The sequence below is a fragment of the Bos grunniens genome, chromosome 9, assembly GCF_055505025.1.
Source record: "Bos grunniens cultivar Pamir isolate PY7600 chromosome 9, Bosgru_T2T1.0, whole genome shotgun sequence".
NCBI lineage: Eukaryota > Metazoa > Chordata > Mammalia > Artiodactyla > Bovidae > Bos > Bos grunniens.
The window spans coordinates 71,312,559-71,338,335 of NC_141173.1; the positions used below are offsets into that span (position 1 = coordinate 71,312,559).

Sequence of the window (25,777 nt, forward strand, 5' to 3'; positions counted from 1 at the left end):
AATTAAGCACATTCTGTGAGACTCCACTGGAAGGGGTTTCTTAAAAGCTTGCCTTGGAAACTTGTACCTGGTTTCCTGTGGATTTTGCCTCATGTATTTTTTCCTTTGGTTCATTTTTTATAGTCTCACTATAATATGTGTTGAAAGTGAAAGTGAAGTCGCTCAGTTATGTCTGACTCTGTGCAACCCCATGGACCCATGAATATAATTACATGCTGAATCCTTCAGGTCTTCCTAGAAAACTAGAGAACCTATGAGTAGTCTGAAAGACCTTGGACATATCAAACAAGATGGTCACCTGGACGCCTCAGCTGAAAATAATCAAATAGAACAGCACATAAAGGAATCCCATAACATGGTGATGAATCTAAAATGAAAATAAAGCCCACCCATACCACATCATGAAATCCATTTACTACTTACGTGACTGGCCTGTAGATCTCCTTAACACCAATGAACTGAAGTTGCTCCATGATGTCTGGGATACTTGCACATCGAGTAAGATTAATTCTTGGGTAATAAAGAAGGTATGAGAGACACATTTCATTCCTGGTGCTTAATCCTCCCTGAAAATGGAGATATTTTACTTAAAAAAGTATATGTTCCACCAACTCTAATACAGCACACAAACCACAAATGTTATACAGTTTCTTCCAATATTGAAATGTAACCCATCTTAAAGCTGAAAAATAATCACCTAAATGACAATTTGGTTTTCAAAAAGATAGTAGCACTTTTAAAATTAATTATTTCCAACTCTTTAAAAGTTATCTTTCTTAAATAACCTAATAATCTCCTCAAAGTTCTGTTTATGGTGTAAACTTCTCACTATAGTGAACGTTTCCGAGGATGTTCAGCAACATGATACCAGTCAGTCAGTGTGCTGGAATCTTTGCCTGATTGCATTGAATTTTCTATAATCTTGTTGTCATAAATATCAGCATCTGCACACCACAGGGGAAACAGATTACACACTTTGAATCTAAATGTAAATAGTGGACCAATTAAAAAAGATCAAAGATCCTCTGAAGAACAGAATCTGGAGTTGCTTACCATATATTATCTACAATGTCCAATTTTCAACCAAAAGTTATTAAACATGAAAAGAAACAGGAAACTATGACCTGTATTCAGAAGCAGAAATTTATTGTGAAGGATATAGAAGCTGGATTTAGCAAAGACTTAAAAACAGACATACACATGTTTAAATAGCTAAATAAAGATGTTCAATTAAAGATAAATAGGGGAGCACATGTATACCTGTGATGGATTCATTTTGATATTTGGCAAAACTAATACAATTATGTAAAGTTTAAAAATAAAATAAAATAAAAAAAAAAAAGATAAATAAGCTAAAAATGAGTGAACAAATAAGGAATAACATCAGAGAAAGGAAAACACAAAAAAAGAACCAAATAGAAAGTCTAGATTTGAAAGATACTGTAACTAAATTAAAAGTTCACAGGATGAGCTCAACAGCAACTTTAGATGGCAGAGGAAGGAAGCAATGAACTTGAAGACTGATCTCTAGAAATCTCCCAACTCAAAGAACAAAGAGAGAAAGACTAAAGTGAGTAAAAAAACAACCCAAGAGAGCTGTAAGACAATATTAAATATTCCATATATGCAACCAAAATGGGCTTCCCCAATAGCTCAGTTGGTAAAGACTCCACCTGCAATGCAGGAGACCCTGGTTTGATTCCTGGGATGGTAAGATACGCTGGAGAAGGGATAGGCTACCCACTCCAGTATTCTTGGGCTTCCCTTGTGGCTCAGATGGTAAAGAATCCACCTGCAATGCAAAAAACCTGGGTTTGATCCTTGGGTTGGGAAGATCCCCTGGAGATGGGAAAGGCTACCCACTCCAGTATTCTGGCCTGGAGAACTCCATGGACAGTATGGTCCATGGGGTCACAAACAGTCAGACAGGACTGAGCGACTTTCACTTTCACTTCATGCAACCGAAGGCCCTGAATGAGAAGGAAGAGGAAAAAAGAGTAGGAAAAACTATTTGAAAAAAATGGTGGGAATCCTCCCAAATTTAGTGAAAAACATTAACTTACAGACCCAAGAAGCTCAACAAATGCCAAAGACAATTATGAAGCAAGTCATACCTAGACACTTTATAGTCATACTGCTGAAAGCCAAAGACAAAAAGAAAATCTTGAAAGCGGCAAGGCAAAATGATATATTGCATACAGGGAACAATAATACAATGGACAACTGACATTTTATCATAAATGATGGAAGTAACAAAAAGATATTGGAATTACATATTCAAGTGCTCCAGAAAAAAGAAATTATTCAAGAACTCTGTATCCAGCAAATCCTCTATCCTTCAAAAGTGAAGATGGAAAACATTGTAGTAGTGTTCATAAAAAGTAAAAAATGTAAAGCAAAGTCGTTTAGTCGTGTCTGACTCTTTGTGACCCCATGGACTATAGTCCACCATGCTTCTCCATCCATGGGATTTTCCAGGCAAGAGTACTGGAGTGGGTTGCCATTTCCTTCTCCAAGTAGTGTTCATGCTGCTGCTGCTGCTAAGTCGCTTCAGTCGTGTCCAACTCTGTGTGACCCCATAGACGGCAGCCCATCAGGCTCCCCCGCCCCTGGGATTCTCCAGGCAAGAACACTGGAGTGGGTTGCCATTTCCTTCTCCAGTGCATGAAAATGAAAAGTGAAAGGGAAGTCGCTCGTCATGTCCGACTCTTAGCGACCCTATGGACTGCAGCCTACCAGGCTCCTCCGTCCATGGGATTTTCCAGGCAAGAGTACTGGAGTGGGGTGCCAGTAGTGTTCATAGCTATACATTAATGTAGTATAGTGGCTAATGTGCAATGATTTTACAAATTGCAAAACATCATGCCTTGCTCTTGACAAAGGGTTGGGTAAAAGGAGAAGCTGATCTACAAATGAGGCTGCAACTGACATCTCAGTAAATCTATTTAATCTACCGTTGAGCTTGGATGGTTACTCAGAGTTACATCAAACTGTAGGAAGGGAATCAAGCTTTTGTGTTCTCGCATCAACCAGTCATTGGTTGCTGGCTGCCCCACTGAAGAGAGTATGACTTTAAGTGAGTCATTCCCTGACATCAACAGCAACGTCCAGTGAAGGACACACTTGCTCTTTTTCTATTGTATGTTTGTCTTATGCTCGTCTTGTGGATCTATAGAATTTATTTTAAATGTTGGATACTAAGGCTTTATGTGTTGCAAATTTTTTTTTCAGTTTAAAACTTATCTTTTCACCTAATAGTGTTTTTAAGTGACCAAAAGTGTTAAAGTAGACAAACTCATCAATCTCCTAATTTAGTTTGTACTTTTCATATTTTGAGAAGCTCCTACCTAATCCAAAGTCATAAAGTTATATATATATAATATACATTTGTTTATATATATATATCTATTTCTCCTAATGGTTTTAAAAATTTTATTCTTCACATTTTAATATTTAATTTACCTGGAAATTATTTTTATGTGTGAATTGTGGTAGATAAAGATGTAATTTTATTTTTGCCATCTGGCAATTGTACCAGGAATCCTTTAGTGAAAAGTCCATCCTCTCTCACTTACCTGAATGCCAATTTCTATCCTAAATCAAGTTTCCATACAGGGGGTTTGTAGGTCTGTTTCCAGAATCTCTATTCCATTCCACTTGTTCTAACTCTGGACTCAAACCACACTATTAATCACCATAGCTTGAAAGTAAGTTTTCATACCTAGTAATTTGTTTCTCATCTTATTCTTTTAGTAGAGTCTTGCCATCTTAACCCTTTGCTCTTCTATGTAGATTTTATAATTAACTTGCTCTATGTAAAAAAAGCTGCAATATTTTTAGAAAATTTTTTAAAAATAGGAGAAAACCTTTGGCTAAGGGAAGATTTCTTGGTTAGACAGCAAAACCCCAAATAATAAAAGCTTTATGAATTACATCAAATTTATAAACCAATTTATAAAGAAGGATTATCTTTGTGTTGTTTTTTTTTTTTTCCTGAGCCTTCTATCCATGAACACAGGCTCTCAATCTCTTAGGTGACCTTTAATGTCTTAAAAACTAATAATTTTCTTCACAGAGATCAAACACATCTAGTGTTATTTTATTTCTATAGAATTTATAGTCTTAAATTACAGTTTCTTCAGATAGTTTACTGCATACTAAAATATAATTAACTTTAGGTATATCAATTTGGGGGAGGTTTTTGATGTGGAAAATGACAATATCTGTGAATAATGTGTTTTACTTCTTTGCTTCTTCCTTTCTGATCTTCATATTTCATTTTATTTCTTTTCTACTATGATAGTGAATAAAACCAGTGATAATAAATATCCTTGTTTTCTTCCTGATTTTAAAGAATACTTCTAGCCTTTCATTTAGCTTGATATTTTCTACAGATTTTTCACAGCTAATCTTTAGCTGGTTAAGGAAATTCTCTCTTATTCTTAGTTTGATAAATGTCCTTTTTTACCCCCATGACTGACAAATTTTATGAGTGCTTTTTCTGCCCTGATTGAAATAATTCATAAGTCTTTTTCCTTCAGTCTCTTAATGTATAATGGCATTAATGTATTTTCTAATTCAAACCAATTTTACATTACTTAGTTATACCCAAATCAGTCCTAACTTTCATTTTTATATAATGAGAGATTTGGTTTGTCAATACATTGTCCAAATGACTTCCAACTGGTGCGTCTTGTTGACCTTTCTTGTACTGCCCATGTCAAGTTTCAGTACTAGGATTATGCTAACTTCATAAAATGAGTTGGTAGAAAGTGTTTCCCCCTTTTTTGTGTGTTCCCTGGAAGAGACTGAGGAAGACATGAGAGATTTATTTCTTGAATGTTTGGCAGAACTCCCCAGTAAATCTGCTGGAACCAGATTTCTCTTTGGGTCAGAAGCCCTAAGGTCATGGAATTCATTTCTTTTTGAAGTTTTGATTCATCTAAGTCCAGACTCATGTGCATGGTCATTAGTAACCACAGGTCTTTTATTAATAATATTCGGTGAGCAAAAACTAAAAGATTAAGGATAGCTTTTCATGAAAGAGTCAATAAATTGCACTGCAAATATTACCATAGTATCATTAGTTAATCTGATAAAATCTTAAAACAGCTCTGATTTCACTTTTACGATGTTTCATGTTCAAGACAGTCAGGAATTTTGCTTCCAAATAGGAATGCTTTTTCTTTTTTTCTGTTCTAAAATCAAAGTTTATTTCTCCCCCTCCACAAATAAATTTTAATAATAAAATTCTTCTTACCCAAGTCATCCGGGCTCTATCTTTTGTGTTGTACCGACACTCAGTAATTAGATTATCTCCCTAAAACATAAAAGTGGAAGCTTTCAGATTGGAGTTTCATGCTGTTTTATTTATCTAACACATCTGTAGGCCAACAGTTTAATCTGCTATATGAATGCATGCATTAAGTAATTTGACTCAAGAGTAGACTTTTGATCTATTAAATTCTAGGTTTGCTAGCATAATAAGCAAGCAAACAAACAAATAAGGCTCTCTTTGTTCAGGCCAGACTCCACAATGTTCTAGCTGCATGACCTTAGGTAAGGAAATGAATCATCTGGGCACAATTTGTTCATCTAAAAAATAATGATAAAAATAGCACTTATCTCACACAGCTGTTGTGAGGAAATTAAATGACAGAACACACATTTAGTTCTAAGTACAGATTAAACACTTCTTAAGTGTTGGCCACAGATACTAGTTACTGTGATTATCTTCTTATTTACATTATTTACTTTAAAGGTCCTTAATCAGGTATTTATTTTCGTAAAACAGACTTGTGAGGCAAATTACTAGTAACTTATTTTTTCCAGTACTTTTCAACCTTTTGAACAGTACTGCACATAAATAAACTAATTTTTTATGGCTCCAGGTCAGGTAAGTGGACAGGCTAGTTACAGACCAGAAGCAGCAAGCTCTGGGTAATGGCCCTCAGATTTGTCCTCGCTGCCTGGATATTCAGAGGGAGGAATCAGTATTTCAACATTTATATCCTCTCATGACATATCAGTTGAGGAACTCTGAGACAACCCAAAAAAAGCTGGTGAGAGAGCCCCAACACCAGACAACACCATAAAACGGAGTGTAGTCCTTAAGAATCTTGAGATCACTCAAACTTCATCCTTCTACTCCCAGAGTATACCAGAGAATTACTGCATGTAGAAAAGATATTGCTATTATTCTCATTTCATAAACAGTACAAATATCTGACTCTTAAGAAGAAAAGTAGGGTAGGAACTTGTATAACTATTGAGCTCAATGTCAAAAAATTTGACAAAATGAAGCATCATAAAATTTTTAAATTGTTCATCATTGGAAGGCACAAGATTCCTTTCTGTGTTGTTTCATCAGAACTTCAAGTATGGTTGCCAGCCGGGTTACACACAGTAATATAATTAGCTATGTCCTAATACCTTAGTCAAAAGAAAAAGTGATCTTATATTCACTTTTATTGCAATGGAACTTTCAAAACTTCTGATCTTACCATTACCAGAACTGCAAGCCAAGGGATTACTAACTGGGGAGTCTAGAAAAATGGTGCTTAGAGCACAAAACCTAAGTTTTATTTCCTTTGAAATCAACGACTTGAGTTGCCCCTGGGAATAGTAAGAAAAACAAGTTTCAATTTTGGAAAACAGATCAAACACATTCCGTGCAACAGCCATGGTGGGTGGCTTTGAAGCTATGGATAGGATGAACAATTCATTACACCAGGAAAAACCTGGCTAATTCTTAGCAGGTATATGCTTCAGGATTTTGATGACATTCAGTGATAAAGAATAAAAACATTCATACTGGTAAGATTGTTTGTTCTTCTTTTAGGTACTGAAACTCCTGGAAATTGAAGTCAAAATCATCATCGTAAGCAAGTAATCTCATCTCCTCCCCTTTGCGAAAATGACGCAGCCTGATGCCTCTGCCTGCCAGGTGAGCGTGGAGCAGAACAGCAAAAACATGGATGCCACTTGGCTTTTCAGCTTCCAAAGCCTACGGGAGATACAGGGGGAGCCCTGATTAGGTGTCCAAACAAGTGCAAACAGTTCACCTTAAAACAGACTTGGAGGGACAACTGAGAAGAAAAGCTAACACAATTTAAGTCAACACATGAGCTGCCAGACATTTATAATTTGGATTTTTCCTGACTTATTCCAATCTTTGTGAAGCGATACTGGCTGGGAGGAAAGAAGAAGAACTAATGCTTGCTGAGGACCAACTGATCACTTCTATCTTTCTTTTTTCTTCTTTTAGGAAGTGAGCAAACAGTTACAGCTTCTGGCAAAAAGAATCCAGTATTTTGGTAGCTTGAAAATTGAAACTCTTAAAGGGAGAATCTACTCCCACTTTTCCAGATAAGAAAATTGAACTGGGAGAATTAAATTAAATGAATTGCTCACAGTCCTACAGCTAGAGAATGATGTCATGGCAATTTAATTCATGGTCTAAATAGTCTAAATAATTCAGAAGAGCATAACCTTTCCATTCTACCATTCTTCCATACTGTCTACAACCACAATATCCTATAATTTATAAAGAATACGATCCATGTTGAAATACTTTCATTCAAGAAAAAAAGAACTATGAATGAAGCAGCCATTATAAAATACTTATATATAGTTTTCTCTTATCCAATATGTATTTTATATTAGTTATTTTTGCTATTTGGTTAAAGAAGGGTCAGTAGCTATAAATCAGAGAAAATGAGAAAAAATGAAAATAAATCATGGAAAAAACAAATATGAACAAAAAATAAAGTTGAGAAAGCAAAAGGGGACTACACAAAGGCTGAAACCGTAAAAGATAAAATGAAGTGTCCAATATGAAACAAACAAAGGAAGGGAAAGGAAGGAAAACACCAAAATTCTACTCCTGCAGCCTTCAGGATTTTAAAAAGCAATAAAGGTCTCGCTAAAATTGTAAACAATCATTTCATAGCATGACAACAAGAAAAAGGTTAGTAATAAACTTGGAATTTTCCAAACACAGTTTCTACGAGCATAGATTAATCTAGGAAGAGCAGCTCACAGACCCAGACACACCATACCTCTTCCAGGCATTCCAGGGTGCAGTGACCCTCAGACCGGAAGTCGGGCAGGCCTGGAGGGATGGTGTGAAAGAGGCTTACCCAGAGGCCAGCCTCAATCACCCCAGCATCGTATTTCCTTATATCTGCCGTATAAAATAATCTCAATCCAGAATTATCTATTAAGCCTGGAACAAGAGCATTTAGACAAGAAAAATTAGAAGTGAGCTTGAGTACTTGAAAAAGTTTTCCATATTCAGCTGATATAGGTTTATTTTTATATATATTTTATTTATAAATAAATATCATTTATTTTATGATTTTCCTTAAACTCTCACAAAGGAAAGGAATACAAGCAAAGATTAATGAAAGGCAACATCCAGATTCACAAAAAAAACTTACACAGCGTACCATGGGAGACACGTTTGTATTATCTAATGATATATTCCACAATTATCTAACATGAAGACAGAAATAAAAATTCTAAGTCATTCATTAGAATATATAGTAACTCAATGGAAGTTTTATTTGATACTGTTTTGAGGTGAAGCTCAGTAACATTTACATAGAGGTGAAAACCACTGGGTCTAGAAACCATGTGATGATGGAGAAAAATATTAATAATTAACTTTCTTTATAGTTTATCACCAGTCTTTTAATAATTCATCAGTCATATAATCAACAAACAATTATTAAGAATCTATGATGTGAACAGCATAACAACAGGCCTGGTGGGGAGGAAAGATAAGGTACTCCTCTTCCTGTGACATAGTTATCATAAGGAGGGAGAGTATAGGCCCCAAACACTTCATAAATCCATTCCACTTGGAAATTAATTGACTCATTTCTGCAACAGTGACTTACCTACCTGTACACTGACCCATTGGATCAATTAGCATATAAATAATTTTGTATTAATTGTTGTGATTATTTTATTGTTCGCCTTTCCCGCTACACTATAATATCCCTGAAGGTGAGGACATTATGTGATTAAGCACAGATCCAGCACATCCTTGGTGCTCAGTATTTTCTGAAAAATTGCACAAATCAGTGTAAAATCATAACCTTGAGTTTCTTTTATTGATAATTTCATATTGAATCCTTTAAGTTTTTGGTGTTGGGATATTACATAGTAAATTCAGGTTTAAATACTTGCCCCTCTTCATTTCAACATATTACACCAGTGTCAACTGCAGTTGTCAACACAGCAAAATGCTTAATATCTTCTAGTGTGATGAATGGTAGTTTTTCATATGTGCTTTTAGACAGAAAATGTTTCATAAGCACCATGTATTTCAGACTAATTTACACCATAAAGGGAAAAGTCTATATTTCTACTTTCTGGTAAGTAATGTCCAAATGGCTTTTTAAGATTAGTGACCACATGTGCCCATTCGCCTGGCTCATTGCTGGCCAATGACTGCTGTCCCAGTGTAACTGTTTATAGTGCCCTTTTCTACTCTAAAAGGTATCCTAATTTGGATGACAAATGTATAGGTTAATTTTTTTTACAACATTAAATGCTATTTTATTTGAAGTCTGTTTAACTCTGTTGAAATAAAGGGAAAAGTTACAAAACTTTTAAAAATCATAGGTAGAATGTATACAAAAATACTCACCTTCCTTATATGTTGGATTGTCATAATGGACTTCCAGGAGCACATAATGAGGATCTAACGGAGTGCCAAGGGATAATCCAACATGAGGTGGATAGGAAAAACCCTAAAAGAGCAAAATTCCATGACACAGTGTTCTGTGAAAGTCCCTCCGAGCTCTACTCCATTCAAAAACCAAACACTCTCAATGATATTTCAACATTCTACAACTGTATTAATCTATAGTTGATCAAATAAAATGGCTTAAGAATGATTTCCTGTGGAAAGAAAAATAACCCACCCTCATATCAAAAAGCGTACATCGAGTTTTACTTAGAAGTGTTAGAATTGTAGGGGGGAAAGTGATCAGTTTACTTTGTTACATCTCAGTAATCGGTGGTCCCACCTCTCCACCAATGGCCCAGGCGAAAATGACGGTCTCACAGGTGAGGAAGGCATCGGGCATGTTAGGGTGGTAACACTCGTGCCCGTCGTCCAGCACGCTGTCACTGAAGTTGCTGCTGCACTGATAGAGCAGGATGTGATGGACCAGACTCTCGTGGCCTTTCTGAATCACGGGCTCAACCTAAGCAAGCACAGGTGAGAGGGACGATGCAATCAATAAACACCCTTCAACACCCTCTGATAGGCATGAAACTAGCATAAATGATCATCCGTTTTTCAAAGGAATAGTTTTCTCAATTGTGTAACTGTTGTGCGGTTGAAGCGTAATTTATTCTGGAGATGATGACTGATGATGATGATGGCAAGAGCAAAGATGCAATAACCATTCACTTCTCTAAGAATCGTTGTTGTTAAGTCACTGAGTCAAATCCAACTCTTTTGTGACTCCATGGACTGTAGCCCTCCAGGTTCCTCTGTCAATGGGATTTTCCAGGCAAGAATACTGGAATGGGTTGTCATTTCCTTCTCCAGGGGATCTTCCTGACCTAGGGATTGAACCCACATCTCCTGTACTGCACGTGGATTCCTTACCACCTGGGAAGGACTTTACTAATGTGTTGTTTGCTTTTTAAACTTGTTGTTTCCCTTAATATTCTGTGTAGCAGCTGTTTCAAAACCTGCTTGCTCTCTTCCAGGCTTTACTTTGCCTGGCACTCTCTATCTCTCCATCTCTCTGTCTCCCTCTCACAGAGGAAAAAAAAATCACACAGGCATAAACTCCTTCAGTCTCCCTTAAAATGTTATCTTCGCCCATCCCTACTGGAGGTATTGGGGCTTCCCACGTGGCACAAGTGGTAAAGAACCTGCCTGCCAATGCAGGAGACTTAAGAGACACAGGTTCGATCCCTGGGTTGGGAAGATCTCCTGGAGGAGGGCATGGCAACCCACTCCAGTATTCTTGCCTGGAGAATCCCATGGACAGAGAAGCCTGGCCAGGCTACAGTCCACAGGATCGCAAAGAGTCAGAGGCAACTGAAGCAACTTAGCACACATGCACTGGAGGTAGTAATACCTATCTTTCTATCTATCATCTATATGGTGCAGAGCATAGTACTAGGCACAAAGGAAGGCTCAATAAAGGACACTTTTATTTTAGTGATTAAAATCAAATTCTAATAAGAATTTTACCATTAGAATTTAGGAGAGAAAAAGTCATTGTAGTGATGTGATGTGTAGTGATTCAAATTAGAAGGAGACTGGAAACTGCTGAAAACAGAATGAGTGGTGATGTTGGTCCTGAAAGCATGAGTAAGGTGACTATGTTCATTCGACTGTCCTTTCTGTAAGTTCCCTTCAGAACACTGTCCAGGAAACCGGAATGAGCTAAGCACATTCTAACACCTCAAAAAGCCTTACTGCCAGAGAAGGTAGACAAATCCCATACTTGGCTTAGCTGGACTATAGGGATGGCCACTGGTTACAAGGTTCGTAGAGCCTTCTGTTCATCTGACAAAGTGATCCTTTGTGTGTTTTCAAGAGTTTGCTGTCTTAGAGCTCATCCATCCTTGTGCTTTTAGCCCTAACTACTCAAATGCAAACAATTCATTTAAAAACCTTGCTTTGCTGCTGCTGCTGCTGCTGCTGCTGCTAAGTCACTTCAGTCGTGTCTGACTCTGTGCGACCCCATAGACAGCAGCCCACCAAGCTCCGCTGTCCCTGGGATTCTCCAGGCAAGAACACTGGAATGGGTTGCCATTTCCTTCTCCAATGCATGAAAGTGAAAAGTGAAAGTGAAGTCGAGGGGCATAAAAAGATGAAGTCTTTTCAGCTATTTCCTCCTAAGTCTTGCCATTTTGATTTTCTATATAGTCTCTCATTCATTCTTACTTTTTTAATAGGAAAGGTCAAGGCAGCCAAAGAGAGAAGCAGTAGGCATTAGGTAGAGATTTGAATGGGCAGCCAGGCGGTCTGAATTTTTAAATCCAGCTTTTGTTTTGTGTGGAATAGTGAGCCCTGCTATGCCTAACCCACAAGTACATTTTTAACATCACATTCACAGAAAATGACCTTGCACATGGCTGTGCTTGCACTCATCTCTAGAGGACTGTATACCCTGAAGACAGAAACTGTTTTCTATTTTGCTTCAAAATGACAGTTACTGTTCACACATGGTATAACAATTACACAGAAGGGCAGCCCAGGACTTTCTGAGATTATAGTTTCCATGTCAAATTTGATTTGTGTGTGTGTGCATGTATGCTTGGTTGTGTCTGAGTCTTTGCAACCCCAAGGACTGTAGCCCGCCAGGCTCCTCTGTCCATGGGATTCTCCAGGCAAGAATGCTGGGGAGAGTTGCCATTTCCTCTTCCAGGTATTCTTCCCAATCTGATGATCAAACCCATGTCTCCAGCAGCTCCTGAATTTGACAGGCAGATTCTTTACCACTGAGCCAACAGGGAAGGCGCTTTTTTGGCCACCTCATGCGAAGAGTTGACTCATTGGAAAAGACCCTGATGCTGGGAGGGATTGGGGCCAGGAGGAGAAGGGGACAACAGAGGATGAGATGGCTGGATGGCATCACCGACTCGATGGACCCGGGAGTTGGTGATGGACAGGGAGGCCTGGCGTGCTGCGATTCATGGGGTCGCAAAGAGTCAGACATGACCGAGCGACTGAACTGAACTGAACTGAACTGATACTTATTTGGGTGCATCAGTACTCCAAGGGGGACAGGGAACTGCTAATATGTCTTTAGTTAAATATTCAGGCACATGTGAGGATTTTGCTATGTGCCTAGGGGTTTTCATGGTGGCTCAGATGGTAAAGTGTCTGTCCGCAATTTGGGAGACCCAGGTTCAATCCCTGGGTTAGGAAGATCCCCTGGAGAAGGAAATGGAAAATCACTCCAGTACTCTTGCCTGAAAAATTCCATGGACAGAGGAGCCTGGTGGGCTACAGTCCATGGATCTCCAAGAGTCGGACCTGACCGAGCGACTTCACTTTCTTTTCTTTCTAAGTTCAAGCCAAACCCTGTAGGCTGTACTGAGCTCTACTAGCTAGGTTCTGGATAGGAGCCCCTAAGGGCATATGAGGATTGGCTTCTCCCAGGGCAGCTACCCTGGGCTTCCCTAGTGGTTCAGAAGGTAAATAATCCACTTGCAATGTGGAAGACCTGGGTTTGATCCCTTCATTGGGAAAATTCCCTAGAGGAGGGCATGGCAATCCACTCCAGTATTCTTGCCTGGAGAATCCCATGGACAGAGGAGCCTGGTGGGCTATAGTCCTTCAGGTCGCAGAGTGGGACACACTTGAGTGACTAAGCACAGCACACAGCAAGGCTGCTGCAGAAACTAGTGGCTTTCACTGAGGCACCACAAGAGGGCACTAGAGAGCAAGGCGGCAGATTATGTGAGGCTGGATGGTGCTTAAAGGAGCTTCAAATAACTTTAAAAATCCTTAAAAAAAAAAAAAACTTTTAAGAGTAAGTGACTTTTATGCATAAAATAGATAACTAATGAAAACCTACTGTATAGCTCAAGAAACTGTACTCAGTGCTCTGTGGTGAACAAAATGGGAAGGAAATCCAAAAAAGAGGGGATATATGTACACACATGGCTGATTCACTTTGCTGTATAGCAGAAACCAACACAACATTGTAAAGCAACTCCAGTATAATTAATTTTAAAAGAATAAGTGCTTTTTTATATACAAAGCGAGTGCTGAAACCAACACCAAGTTGCCAAGCTCACAAAGCACTCTAGGAATGACAATAGTAACATCTGTCTTTTATTTAGCACCTCCTACCTACCAGCCACTATTGAGTCAGTTCACATATTTCACTTACTATTTATAACAAATCTATTAGGTAAATGTTACTGTTTCCATTTGACAGAGGAGAAAACTGAGACTCGGAGGATTCTGCAGCAAATCCAATCATGGCTAGGAAGTGGTAGATGGGGATTTGAAACTAGGCTGGTCTGACCCCTTAAGTTAGTACTCTTTGAATTGCAACACATAATATTGAAGGAAGATAGGTTGGAGATCACCAACAACTTTGGAAGTTGCTGCCAGTGAGTGGGTGGATGAAAGGTTTCACATAGTCAAGTTGCCGACAGTTGTCAGCAAGAGGGTGATGACACCAGGGAGCCAGCCCCAGGAAGTGCTTCGGGAGCCACTACTGAAAATCCCCACACAATGCTGCCATCAAGGGAGCAGCACCACACTGGGAGGGAGCCTCATGCCTGGGGAGTCTCCTGCCTTCTTTTGCTACCCTGTCCACATGCCCTGGTCTCTAGGGAGAGGAGACAGACTATGGCCTTTGTGGGAGGGCAAATAACAAGGTCTCACCTGGAAACCCAGTGAAGGCTTCAAGGAGAATTAAATTGCAATCCAACCCCCAGGTTACAAATTGATAGTACAGCCTAGAAAATGAGGATTTCCTAGGAAAAATACACCCACAAAGCAACAAGGAAACTTACTGCATGCAAACCCAGGTACTGTTCATTGGGAAATATAAGAAGCCTTGGAAGAGGCAAAGTCCTTAGAAAAAAGATGTTTTGTTTTTGTTTTTGTTTCCTGTTGTGCGATTGAGAGACAAAGAAAGAGAAGTGCCTGAGAATAATATGTAAGGATAACTACTGAATAAAGTGTTGAAATGTTGGTCGCTCAGTCGTGTCCAACACTTTGTGACCCCATGGACTGCGGCTCGCCAGGCTTTTCTGTCCATGGGACTCCCCAGGTAAGAATATTGGAGTGAGTTGCCATTTCTTTCTCCAGGAGATCTTCCCAACCCAGTGATAGAACTCAGGTCTCCTGCATTGCAGGAAGATTCTTTACCATGTGAGCCAAGAGGCCGCCAGAAAATATATGAGCTATCAAACTCTTGAAAAGAGGAGAACTTCTTGATAGAGAATTTTGAGTTGACCATGGGGGATAATTAAGTGAGACACCAATAATATCCCTCTGGACAGGAAATACCCACTTAGCACAGAGTCCAAGTTCCAGGGAATGTGAACAGCTTGATGCAGGACAGGGCCATTGGCTCATGGCACCCGGTATGGGGTAGAATTTCCCACAAAGCTTCCTGTCATGCTTACAAAGCCTAGTGCTGCCAGCTCATGGCTACCAATCACCCACCAAATGACCACTGCATATTATCTTCTGCTGCCATGACCATTCCACAAACATTTGAAGCAGTCACAGCACTTGTGTTTTATCCCCTGCTGTGATATCCTTCTTTACACCAAGGAAGAGTGAGGCAGAGACAGGCGAGCACCATCTGAGGAAGGAGACGGAAGCGCACAGAGCTCCATGACTCACGCTGCTTGGTGGCAGAACACAAGCATTCAGCACTGCTCTTTCTTGTGTCCTGGTAACAGTCCACGGGAAAGAGTTTTCCTTTGGCATCACCGCCCGATTTGAATCAATGGTGGACTTCTATACTTCTGTATTTAAAAATTTTTGAGACAAACAAGGCTGTAATGCTTATTTGTCTATCACTACTATAAGGGGAAGCACTCTCTTATTTTGATTCCTACTTCACAGATGTCACATTATCATCACAATCAAAATGGGAATCCCCAAAGTTTCCTCTATTCAAAAAAATATTGCAGTGATAAAAACTGCCACAGAAGGTCATGGCCAGATAAGGCACACAAATATAAATAAATTGGTATTTCTGAGACTGCAATGAACATTTAAGTGAATTTTGCTTTTAAGCTGAGTATGAGTTTGGCAGAAGAAATAAATTTAAAAAAATATAATTTAAAAGTGCCTATGGAAGTAGGTGGCAATGACACCGAATATTAAACTATGTCATTGATCACTGTGTTCTTGTACATAAGTGAAATTGACAGACCTAGAACAGATGGTAGGCCTGTACACGCACCGTCACATGCAACAAGCTAAGCAAGGATGGTCTAGCAGCTGTGGGTTATCTGTTAGCCTATGTGCAAACTAAAAAACAGCCCAGGAACCAAAACACAGATAAAAAGAGAGGGAAGTCTTTAACCTGAAGGATTTTAAAGATTAAAACAGTCCCTTCAGTTAGTTCAAGAAAATGGAACTTTGGGGTATTCTTGAGAAGACTTAGCAATAAAAACGAGAAAAAACGAGAGCTGCTAAGCATAGCCAAGATCAAGGCGAAAGTTAAAACTGACCATAAAGCAGTGTTATTGACTGTTGTTTTATGTTCCTGAGCATCAAAAAGCCCTTATACCGTTCCTCATGAACCCATCTTCTCTTACTCTCTTTAGCCAGGTCAAAGCAAAGTCCTTGTAACACACTGACTGCTTAATAGCTACTCATTGAATGGAAATGAAGCCAACATTAAGGAGGCTGAGTCATCAAACGCATTGCCTCCTAATTTCCTGATCTTCTCAACTCCAGGGACCTAGGCTACATCCCACCTCCTCCACCATCTCCCAGAGATGCAGTCACCAAGTCTAGTGAGTGCTACCTTTAAAAGGTAACCTAGGAACTTCCCTGGTGGTCCAGTGATTAAGAATCTGCCTGCCAATGCAGGTGACACAGGTTCAATCCCTGATCCACGCTCTGTAACAAGAGAAGCCACCTCAGTGAGAAGCCCACACACCACAACTAGAGAAAGCCCATGTGTGGCAATGAGGACCCAGCACAGCCAAAAATAAATGAATAATTAATTTTAAAAAAGGTAACCTGAGTGTAACCATGTTTTCTTAGCTTTCAAATACCAATGACCTCAATACTAACGCTTGCAAAATAAAATTATTTTTTGCTTAATTCCCCTGTACTGGGTTAAGCAGTGTTCCTGCAAAATTCACATCCACCTAGAACCTCAGAATGTAACATTATTTGAAAATATGGTCTTTGCACCTGTAATTAGTTAAGATGAGTTTGCACTGGCTGAGGATGGGTCCTAAATCCAATGACTAGTGTCTTTAGAGAAGAGAGAGAAGATTCAGACTCAGATACACAAAGAGAAGATGGCCATCTGAAGATAGAGGCAGAGATGGGAGTTAAGTTGCCAGAAACCAAGTAACCCCAGAAAGCATAAGAAACTGGAAGGACCAAGGAAGGCTTCTCTGCTAGAGCCTTCTGAGAAAGCATGGCCCTGCCAACACCTTGATTTTGGACTTCTGACTTCCAGAGCTCTGAGAGAGTAACTTTCTGCTGTTTCAAGTTACCCACCCAGCTTGTGGTCATTTATTGTGGAAGTTCTAGGAATCTAGTACAGCCCCCATCTCAATTTTTAAATAAAAAACTAACAATTTTCAGATGTGTGCATTTGTAGCTAGGTCATGGTTGTCTCTGCACTGGTTTGTGACATGAACTTATCACAAATATACATCATTTCCTCTTATGTGAATAGGTCTGTAGGTTAGTTGGGGGCTTCCCAGGTGGCATTAGTGGTAAAGAACCTGCCTGCCAATGCAGAAGATGCAAGAGATGTGGCATCAATCCCTGGGTCAGGAAGATCCTCTGGAGGAGGGCATGGAAGCCCACTTCAGTATTCTTGACTGGAGAATCTCATGAACAGAGGAGGCTGGCAGGTTACAGTCCACTGGATTGCAAAGAGCTGGACATGAGTGAAGCAACTTGGCCTGCACATGGGTGATTTAATAATATTGTCTCAAGGGTAATTTCCTGGTTTTGATAATCAAACTAAGGAAGATAAGATATTACCATTTAGGAAAATCTACTATTTTTACAACTATTTTTTGTAAGTCTAAAATGATTTCAAAATTTAAAAATGTAAAAAATTAAAAAAAAAGATTCATTATCTATAGCCAAATATATGTGCATCTTGCTTTTGATTTTATTTTAGGAGGGTTAAAAAAAGGGGGGGATAAAATGCCCTTCTTGACTGGTCTAGGAATACTGAGATCAGTGAGAAAAACAGGAGGTTATTAGAGCTCTTAAGAGCAACTTTCCTTTATTTATTCTTCTATGTCTTCCCATTTAAGATGTGACTTGTTAAAACATGTGTGGAACACAGCTCTCCAAAGCCAACTTGCAGTTCAATAAATTAAAAATTAAAACAAAAGGAAAGAGGTGATGGGTGGAATCTGTAATGAGCTGGAAATTTTGTAAATCCTCATCACTGTTCTTGCCTGTTCTTGTCCCTGGCATCCCATTCTATGTACCCACCCGAGGCATAGGTTGCTGTCCATGTAAAGCAGGCAAACCATCTCTGACAAAGGTTAGCCAAAGGGCATCTGGTTGATAAAGTGATGCAGCCTATGAGAACATTTCAGCCAGAACTAGCAGTGCAGATAATTATAAAGTCATATGACTATTTGCCTCCCTTTCTCCCTTCTTATCTCCATCCTCGCTGGGCAGAGCTCTTTGAGAATGACAATATATCTGACTTTTAAGAGGCAACCAAATTGAGCAAGAGAACGATATCATTGTCCCACAGGTAATCCAGCCTGAAATAGTTCAGGGTTCAAAGCAAAACCCGACTTGTTGATGTGTTATCAAGGGGCCACAGCTTGAATGGACTTGGCAACTAAAGCCCAGGAAATCATGTTCAAATCAGATGGAGATGAATAGAAGAAATGAAGAAAAGGGGAAAATTGAAGGAGAGACACCACTGGGAAGTAATTCATCCCCTACTGAAATCTTGAATTCTCAAAGGAACTACCATCTTCAGGTGGGACCATGCCCTGCCAGCCACAATTGACTAGTTCCGGGGCCGGTGCCCAACACATCAATCATTTTTTTGGATTTTCAAACTATGATAAAAGAACTCATTGTCTACTAGAAGGTGGAGACTGTGGAAGAAGCCAGCATGTGGTGAGATACAATAACAGCACACAGAAAAGTGCCAAAGATAAGACAGTCTTGGTAGGGTTTGAATACTTAACTCTGTTCCTGAAACCAGCTTTGTCTCTACCATCCTGTGGCTTATTTATTCAACCTTTCCTCTTAATTCATGAGTCAGTACATTCCTTTCTATTTCTTAAGCTAGTTCAGGTTGGGTTTCTGTTACTTGCAACCAAGAGTCCTGATTAATAATCATGTGCCTGCTAACTTGCTTCAGTTGTGTCCAACTCTTTGTGACCCTATGGACTATAGCCCACCGGGCTCCTCTGTCCATGGGATTCTCCAGGCAAGAATACTGAAGTGTGTTGCTATGCCCTCCTCCAGGTGATCTTCCCAACCCGGGGATCAAACCCATGACTCCTGTGGCTCCTGCGTTGCAGGTGGATTCTTTATTGCTGAGCCACTGCGGAAGCCACCGATTAACAATCACACCGTTAACCATATATCATCAATTTATCAATATGCGTGTGCATTTATGTAGTACTATCTGAAAACATCTCTTTTTCTCTTAGGAAATTTGCCACATAAAACTACTTTGCTTTTGTTTTACTCTTTTATTTTAATTATTACTCATAATTGGATCTGTGTAAAATTACTGCAGATGGTGATTGCAGCCATGAAATTAAAAGACACTTACTCCTTGGAAGGAAAGTTATGACCAACCTAGATAGCATATTCAAAAGCAGAGACATTACTTTGCCAGCAAAGGTCCATCTAGTCAAGGCTATGGTTTTTCCAGTAGTCATGTATGGATGTGAGAGTTGGACTATGAAGAAAGCTGAGTGCAAGAGTTCCTTGGACTGCATGGAGATCCAACCAGTCCATTCTAAAGGATATCAGCCCTGGGTGTTCTTCGGAAGGAATGATGCTAAAGCTGAAACTCCAGTACTTTGGCCAGCTCATGCGAAGAGTTGACTCATTGGAAAAGACTCTGATGCTGGGAGGGATTGGGGGGCAGGAGGAGAAGGGGACAACAGAGGATGAGATGGCTGGATGGCATCACCGATTTGATGGACCTGAGTTTGAGTGAACTCTGGGAGTTGGTGATGGACAGGGAGGCCTGGCATGCTGCAATTCATGGGGTCACAAAGAGTCGGACACGACTGAGTGACTAAACTGAACTGAATTGAACTGAAGGTAATAACAAAGTTACTTCAATAAAATGCCCTTGAAAGACAATATGGGGAGAGAAATCTACCCCCTAACACACATAAGTATCTCTATCCCTTGCTTATTGATTCCTGAAATCCAAGGCACTTAATATTAAACATTAAGCCTGTTTTACTTGGTGAATATGCAAGTATCCTTGAGAAATGTTAAACATTGTGATTCTTAGTCATTTACTTCTGCATGTGAATTAACTAGGTACCTTTGCCAAACAGTTCAATAATGATAAAAAAAAAGATATAAAATTACCTTTAAGAGCGTTTATAACACAACATAGTGTATATATTGTTCTTTGAATTCTTAACAGACTATTCATGACCTACAGTTATATATTAATTTTTTGTTAATTGAAATTTTTAATAAACTAGAGACCACCAAGCTACTCTAAGAAAATTTAAATTAACTATAAAATTAATTTTATAAATTTAAATTTAATTTATTTAAATTTTTATTTAATTTATAAATTTGCTATATGGCCAGTAAAGAGTAGTTGAATGACCTGGAGGTTTGGAGACCAAGTTCATTTCCTGGCTGTGCCATTAACTGTGTCTTGCTGTGTGACAGGACTTTGAGCAGGTCACATCACACTAGTGCTTACTTTTTATCAGGCTCTAAGATTCATGTTTATATAGAGACTCAGTTCAGTTAAGTCGCTCAGTCATGTCCTACTCTTTGCAACCCTATGGACTGCAGCACACCAGGCTTCCCTGTCCATCACTAACTCCTGAAGCTTGCTCAATTCATGTCCATTGAGTCAGTGATGCCATCCAACCATCTCATCCTCTGTCATCCCTTTCTCCTCCTGACTTCAATCTTTCCCAGCATCAGGGTCTTTTCTAAGGAGTCAGTTCTTTGCATCAGGTAGCCAAAGTATTGGAGTTTCAATTTCAGCATTAGTCCTTCAAAGGAATATTCAGGACTGATTTCCTTTAGGATTGACTAGTATGATCTTCTTGCAGTCCAAGGGACTCTCAAGAGTCTTCTTCAATACCACAGTTAAAAAGCATCAGTTCTTCGGTGCTCAGCCTTCTTTATGGTCCAACTCTCACATCCAGACATGACTACTGGAAAACCATGTCTTTGACTAGATGGACCTTTGTTGGCAAAGTAATGTCTATGTTTTTAATATGCTGTCTAGGTTGGACAAGACATATAAACATTATATTCATTTAATCCTCAAAACAACATAATGAGCTTAGGTAATAGAAATATCACATTTTCTATAAATGGAAAGTAAAACACATATAAATTAAGAAACTTGCCCAGGTGTCAAAGCCCTGTTTAACTTCTGATGGCCTGGACTGTGAGTCGGTGCTCCTCACGACCACACTGACTGATGCACTGGCCTCTTTATCGGCAGGGTAGTAGGTGGCAGTGTCTGCTCCACCGAGATCACGTCAGGTCTCCATAGCCTTTACTGTATACCCATCATCCAGATTCTGTTGTCTAATTTCTAATTACTTCCCCTGAGAGTCCTCGGAGGCATAATCTTGCACTCACTTTGCAAACAGCAAGAAGTGCAAGATAATGTACATTGCTCTAGGGAAGGTGAAAAGGGAGGATGAATGTCTAGCAATCTTGGGTCAAGTGGGACAGCTCTAAACATACTTCATATGCTATGGACTGAATGCTTGTGCCTCGCCCTGAAATTCATGTATTAAAATCCTAACCCCCAAGCTTATTACAAACAAGGCCTTTGGGAGGTGTTTAGGTCATGAAGGCAGATCCTCATGAATGGGATTACTGTGCTTGTAAGTAACCCCAGGGTGCTGCCTTGTCCCTTCCTCCATGTGAGGTTGCAGTGAAAAGACAGTCACCTCTGAGGAAGAGGTTCTCACCAGACACCAGAGCTGCCAGTGCCTTGGTCTTGGACTTCCCGGCCTCTAGAACTATGAGAAATAAATTTCTCTTGTTTATAAGCCACCCGGTCTGTGGTATTCTGTTAGATCAAACAGGCTAAGATATTGAGAATAAGTTAAACCTGGAACGACAAAGCCATCATATCCTTGCTTGGCTCTTTCCATAGCCTTACTCTGCCCCCTACTGTTTTCTCCTGGTACTTCCTTAATCAATCCTTCCTACATAAATTCTTGTCTCCAAGGACTGCTTCTGGTTACCCAACCTAAGACAAGTAGTGTAATGCATTTTTGGACCACATTTTCTTGGATTTGAATCTTTCTCCATTACTACCTTATTTATTTTTCTTGAAATATATTTGACACATAACACTGTGCAAATTTAAGGTGTACAACATACTAAAAGACTTGATTTGAATTTTAAATCTGTATACATAAGACTGAGATGTATTTTCTCTACAGAGATCTTTTTCTGAATTACAGCCTCCCTCCTTTCTCCAAAAGAAACTAAGCTACATTGACACTTAAGGGTGTTTATATACAGTTTTGAACATAAACATTCCTTATCATTTTGCTCTGAAAATCCTTTCTCTCAAAGAGATGCTCTCCATTTAGTCATGCACTTGACTAATCAACTAAGGAAAAACACAAAAAACCACACACCTATATCTAGTCTACTGTGCACTCTGTGTTAGGTGTCAAAGGAGAAAGCAAAGAGGCATCAAACATGACTCTGACAGTCATATTGTTAGGGGAAGCACACTGACTCAAACCGCCCACCCTGGCCAGGCACCATAGTAACCATTTGCGTAAGTTGTTTTACAACAGGAGGTCCTGCTAAGGAACACGGAACTAATAAGCCCCACCAACTGGAAGAGTTCAGGAAAGGTCAAAAGAAGACATCACATGTCCAACCACCTCTCAGAATCCTTCTCACTGTCATCCATCTTCACTGAACAAGGTGTGCACCACTCAGGAAGGACTCTGAGTCAGAATGATTGGCTAAAGACTACCCAGAAACTAATCCCATCACCATAAAACCTGAGACACCAAGCCACGTGGCAGAGCTGTTCTCCTGGGTTCCCTTACCCTACTGCTCTCCAAGGGTGCCCTTTCCCAATAAAATCTCTTGCTTTGTCAGCACATATGTCTCCTTGGACAATTCATTTCCAAGTGTTAGACAAGAGCCCTGTTTCGGTCCCTGGAAGGAGTCCCACTTTCTGCAACAATATGGTTCATATTCTAGAACGGTAGAGAAGTATAGACCAGAGAATGATAATTTCTGGTTGCCTCCCAGCACTGATTCCCCTAGATTTCCCTACCAGAATCCTGAATTGCTTAGCTATACCAATGGGCTAAGAATGATTCCTACTTCCCTTATGTGGCCTAAATTCATTTATGTGATCCCATCCTTGACATGAACTTAAATTGGTCAAATCACAGGGACTTTTCCATGGTGACTGATGGAAGAGATGTCCTCTCCTTTCCCCAAGATGTGAAAGAAAAAATGTTATGTTGGGAGTTGAGGCCACCATTTTCCTAACATGAGAGAAAACAGGCCAAGGATGAAAATAATAGAAGAGTAAGGGCCAAAGTCAATGAAGCTGAAGTTCTTGAAACATTATAAATCTCCAGACTAACAGATTTGCCTGAAATCAACACAAAGCAATGCTCAGTTGAAATGAAAATCAGTTTGGTGCTGATAGTAATTGTCAATAACAATAATTTTCTTCCATCACCCTTCATTTCTTTCCTCTCTTTAGACAAATAACGCAAACTGAGATGAGCACTCAAATCTGGATTAAGTTATAAGCTCTGTTAATTAAGACTTCTGAAAAAAAAACAAAAACAAAAAAACCCACAAAAACGAGTTCCCAAAATAGCTAACATCTGAGTTTTGGGTTCTGTATGTAACATATTTGAAAACCAATTTTTTTTATGAGAACACTAAATATTTAGAATATGCCTCTGGTGGCTCAGACAGTAAAGAATCTGCCTGCAATGCAGGAGATCTGGGTTAGATTCCCGGGTCAGGAAGATCCCCTGGAGAAGTGAATGGCCACCCACTACAGTATTCTTCCCTGGAGAATTCTATGGACAGTCCATGGGGTCGCAAAGAGTCAGACATGACTGAGCAACTAACTTTCACTTTCAGAGCAATATGGCTCATCCTATTTTGTATTTCCCACCTATAAAATACCCTTCAAGCAACTTTCCTGTCATAATATTCATCCCAGTCCACACCTCCTATGCATCCTACCTGAATTATAGCAATAGCCACACACTTATCTTCTTGAATGTACAGGAGTTTGCTTTCTGAACCACACTCCATATCCAATACTTTGGTCACCTGAATCTAAGAGCTGACAAAGACCCTGATGCTGGGAAAGACTGAGAGCAGAAAGAGAAGGGAAGGCAGAGTATGTGATGGTTAGACAGCATCACTGACTCGATGGACATGTATTTGAGCAAACTCTGGGAGACAGTGAAGGAAAGAGGAGCCTGGTGTGCTGCAGTCCATGAGATCACAGAGTTGGACACAATTTAGTGACTGAATAACAACAACAACAACCCTATCCCAGGCAAATCGCCTTTAGAAATCATGCTGAAGAGGGTGTGGAGAAAAGGGAACTCTCTTACACTGTTGGTGGGAATGCAAACTAGTACAGCCACTATGGAGAACAGTGGGAGATTCCTTAAAAAACTGGAAATAGAACTGCCTTATGATCCAGCAATCCCACTGCTGGGCATACACACTGAGGAAACCAGAAGGGAAAGAGACACGTGTACCCCAATGTTCATCACAGCACTGTTTATAATTGCCAGGACATGGAAGCAACCCAGATGCCCATCAGCAGATGAATGGATAAGAAAGCTGTGGTACATATACACAATGGAGTATTACTCAGCCATTAAAAAGAATACATTTGAATCAGTTCTAATAAGATGGATGAAACTGGAACCTATTATACAGAGTGAAGTAAGCCAGAAAGAAAAACACCAATACAGTACACTAATGCATATATATGGAATTTAGAAAGATGGTAACAATAACCCTGTGTACAAGACAGCAAAAGAGACACTGATGTATAGATCAGTCTTATGGACTCTGTGGGAGAGGGAGAGGGTGGGGAGATTTGGGAGAATGGCATTGAAACATGTATAATATCATGTATGAAACGAGTCGCCAGTCCAGGTTTGATGCACGATGCTGGATGCTTGGGGCTGGTGCACTGGGACGACCCAGAGGGATGGTATGGGGAGGGAGGAGGGAGGAGGGTTCAGGATGGGGAACACAGGTATACCTGTGGTGGATTCATTTTGATATTTGGCAAAACTAATACAATATTGTAAAGTTTAAAAAAAAAAAAAAAAGAAATCAGCACTTTTAACCTTGTTAATCAGAATAATATTTGATGGCACCACCCCACCTCTTATAGCCAATCAACTCCACACTTATGCTTCTGATATCAAGGACTCTCTTTCATTGGCTGCATGTTATTTACACAGTCTCAATATGCATGAATTTCCAGCCATAGGAATCCCTTCTCTTTATGCACCATGTTCATTCCTCCCTCCATGATTTCATTAAGTACTGTTTTCTCCATCCAGTACATCCCCCTTACTCAACTCTGCTTATTAAAATCTTACTCATTCTTGAAAGCCCAGGTTTTGTTTTCCCCAGACGCCTTCCCTGATTATTTTGGCTCATATTTGTCTTGTTTCTCTGAACTTCTTTCAGGAGGCAATACTATGTGGTAGACTGAAACCAAAGACTTGGTTTAGAATCCAATGTCTGGCACTTACCAGCTGTGTGACCTGAGGCAGATTGCTTAACCTTATTGAAACTTAGGGTCTTTATGTATAAAATGTAAATACAAATCAACTTCTAATCCATTATAAAAAGTAA

General features: G+C 39.5%; 1 protein-coding gene across 3 annotated transcripts in view; it reads right to left on the reverse strand.

Moving 5' to 3' along the window:
- Window positions 1–25,777, reverse strand: part of MOXD1 (monooxygenase DBH like 1) — a 97,595-nt gene that overhangs the window by 15,412 nt on the left and 56,406 nt on the right. For 2 of the 3 annotated variants that reach the window (XM_086316558.1, XM_086316560.1), the window contains exons 5-10: window positions 10,041–10,220; window positions 9,659–9,761; window positions 8,061–8,227; window positions 6,815–7,006; window positions 5,261–5,320; window positions 424–566 (exon numbers count right to left, since the gene is read on the reverse strand). In XM_086316558.1, coding sequence (XP_086172684.1) covers window positions 424–566; window positions 5,261–5,320; window positions 6,815–7,006; window positions 8,061–8,227; window positions 9,659–9,761; window positions 10,041–10,220 — 845 coding nt within the window. The remainder of the gene's footprint in view (window positions 1–423; window positions 567–5,260; window positions 5,321–6,814; window positions 7,007–8,060; window positions 8,228–9,658; window positions 9,762–10,040; window positions 10,221–25,777) is intronic. The other variant, XM_086316559.1, reaches the window with a different exon arrangement.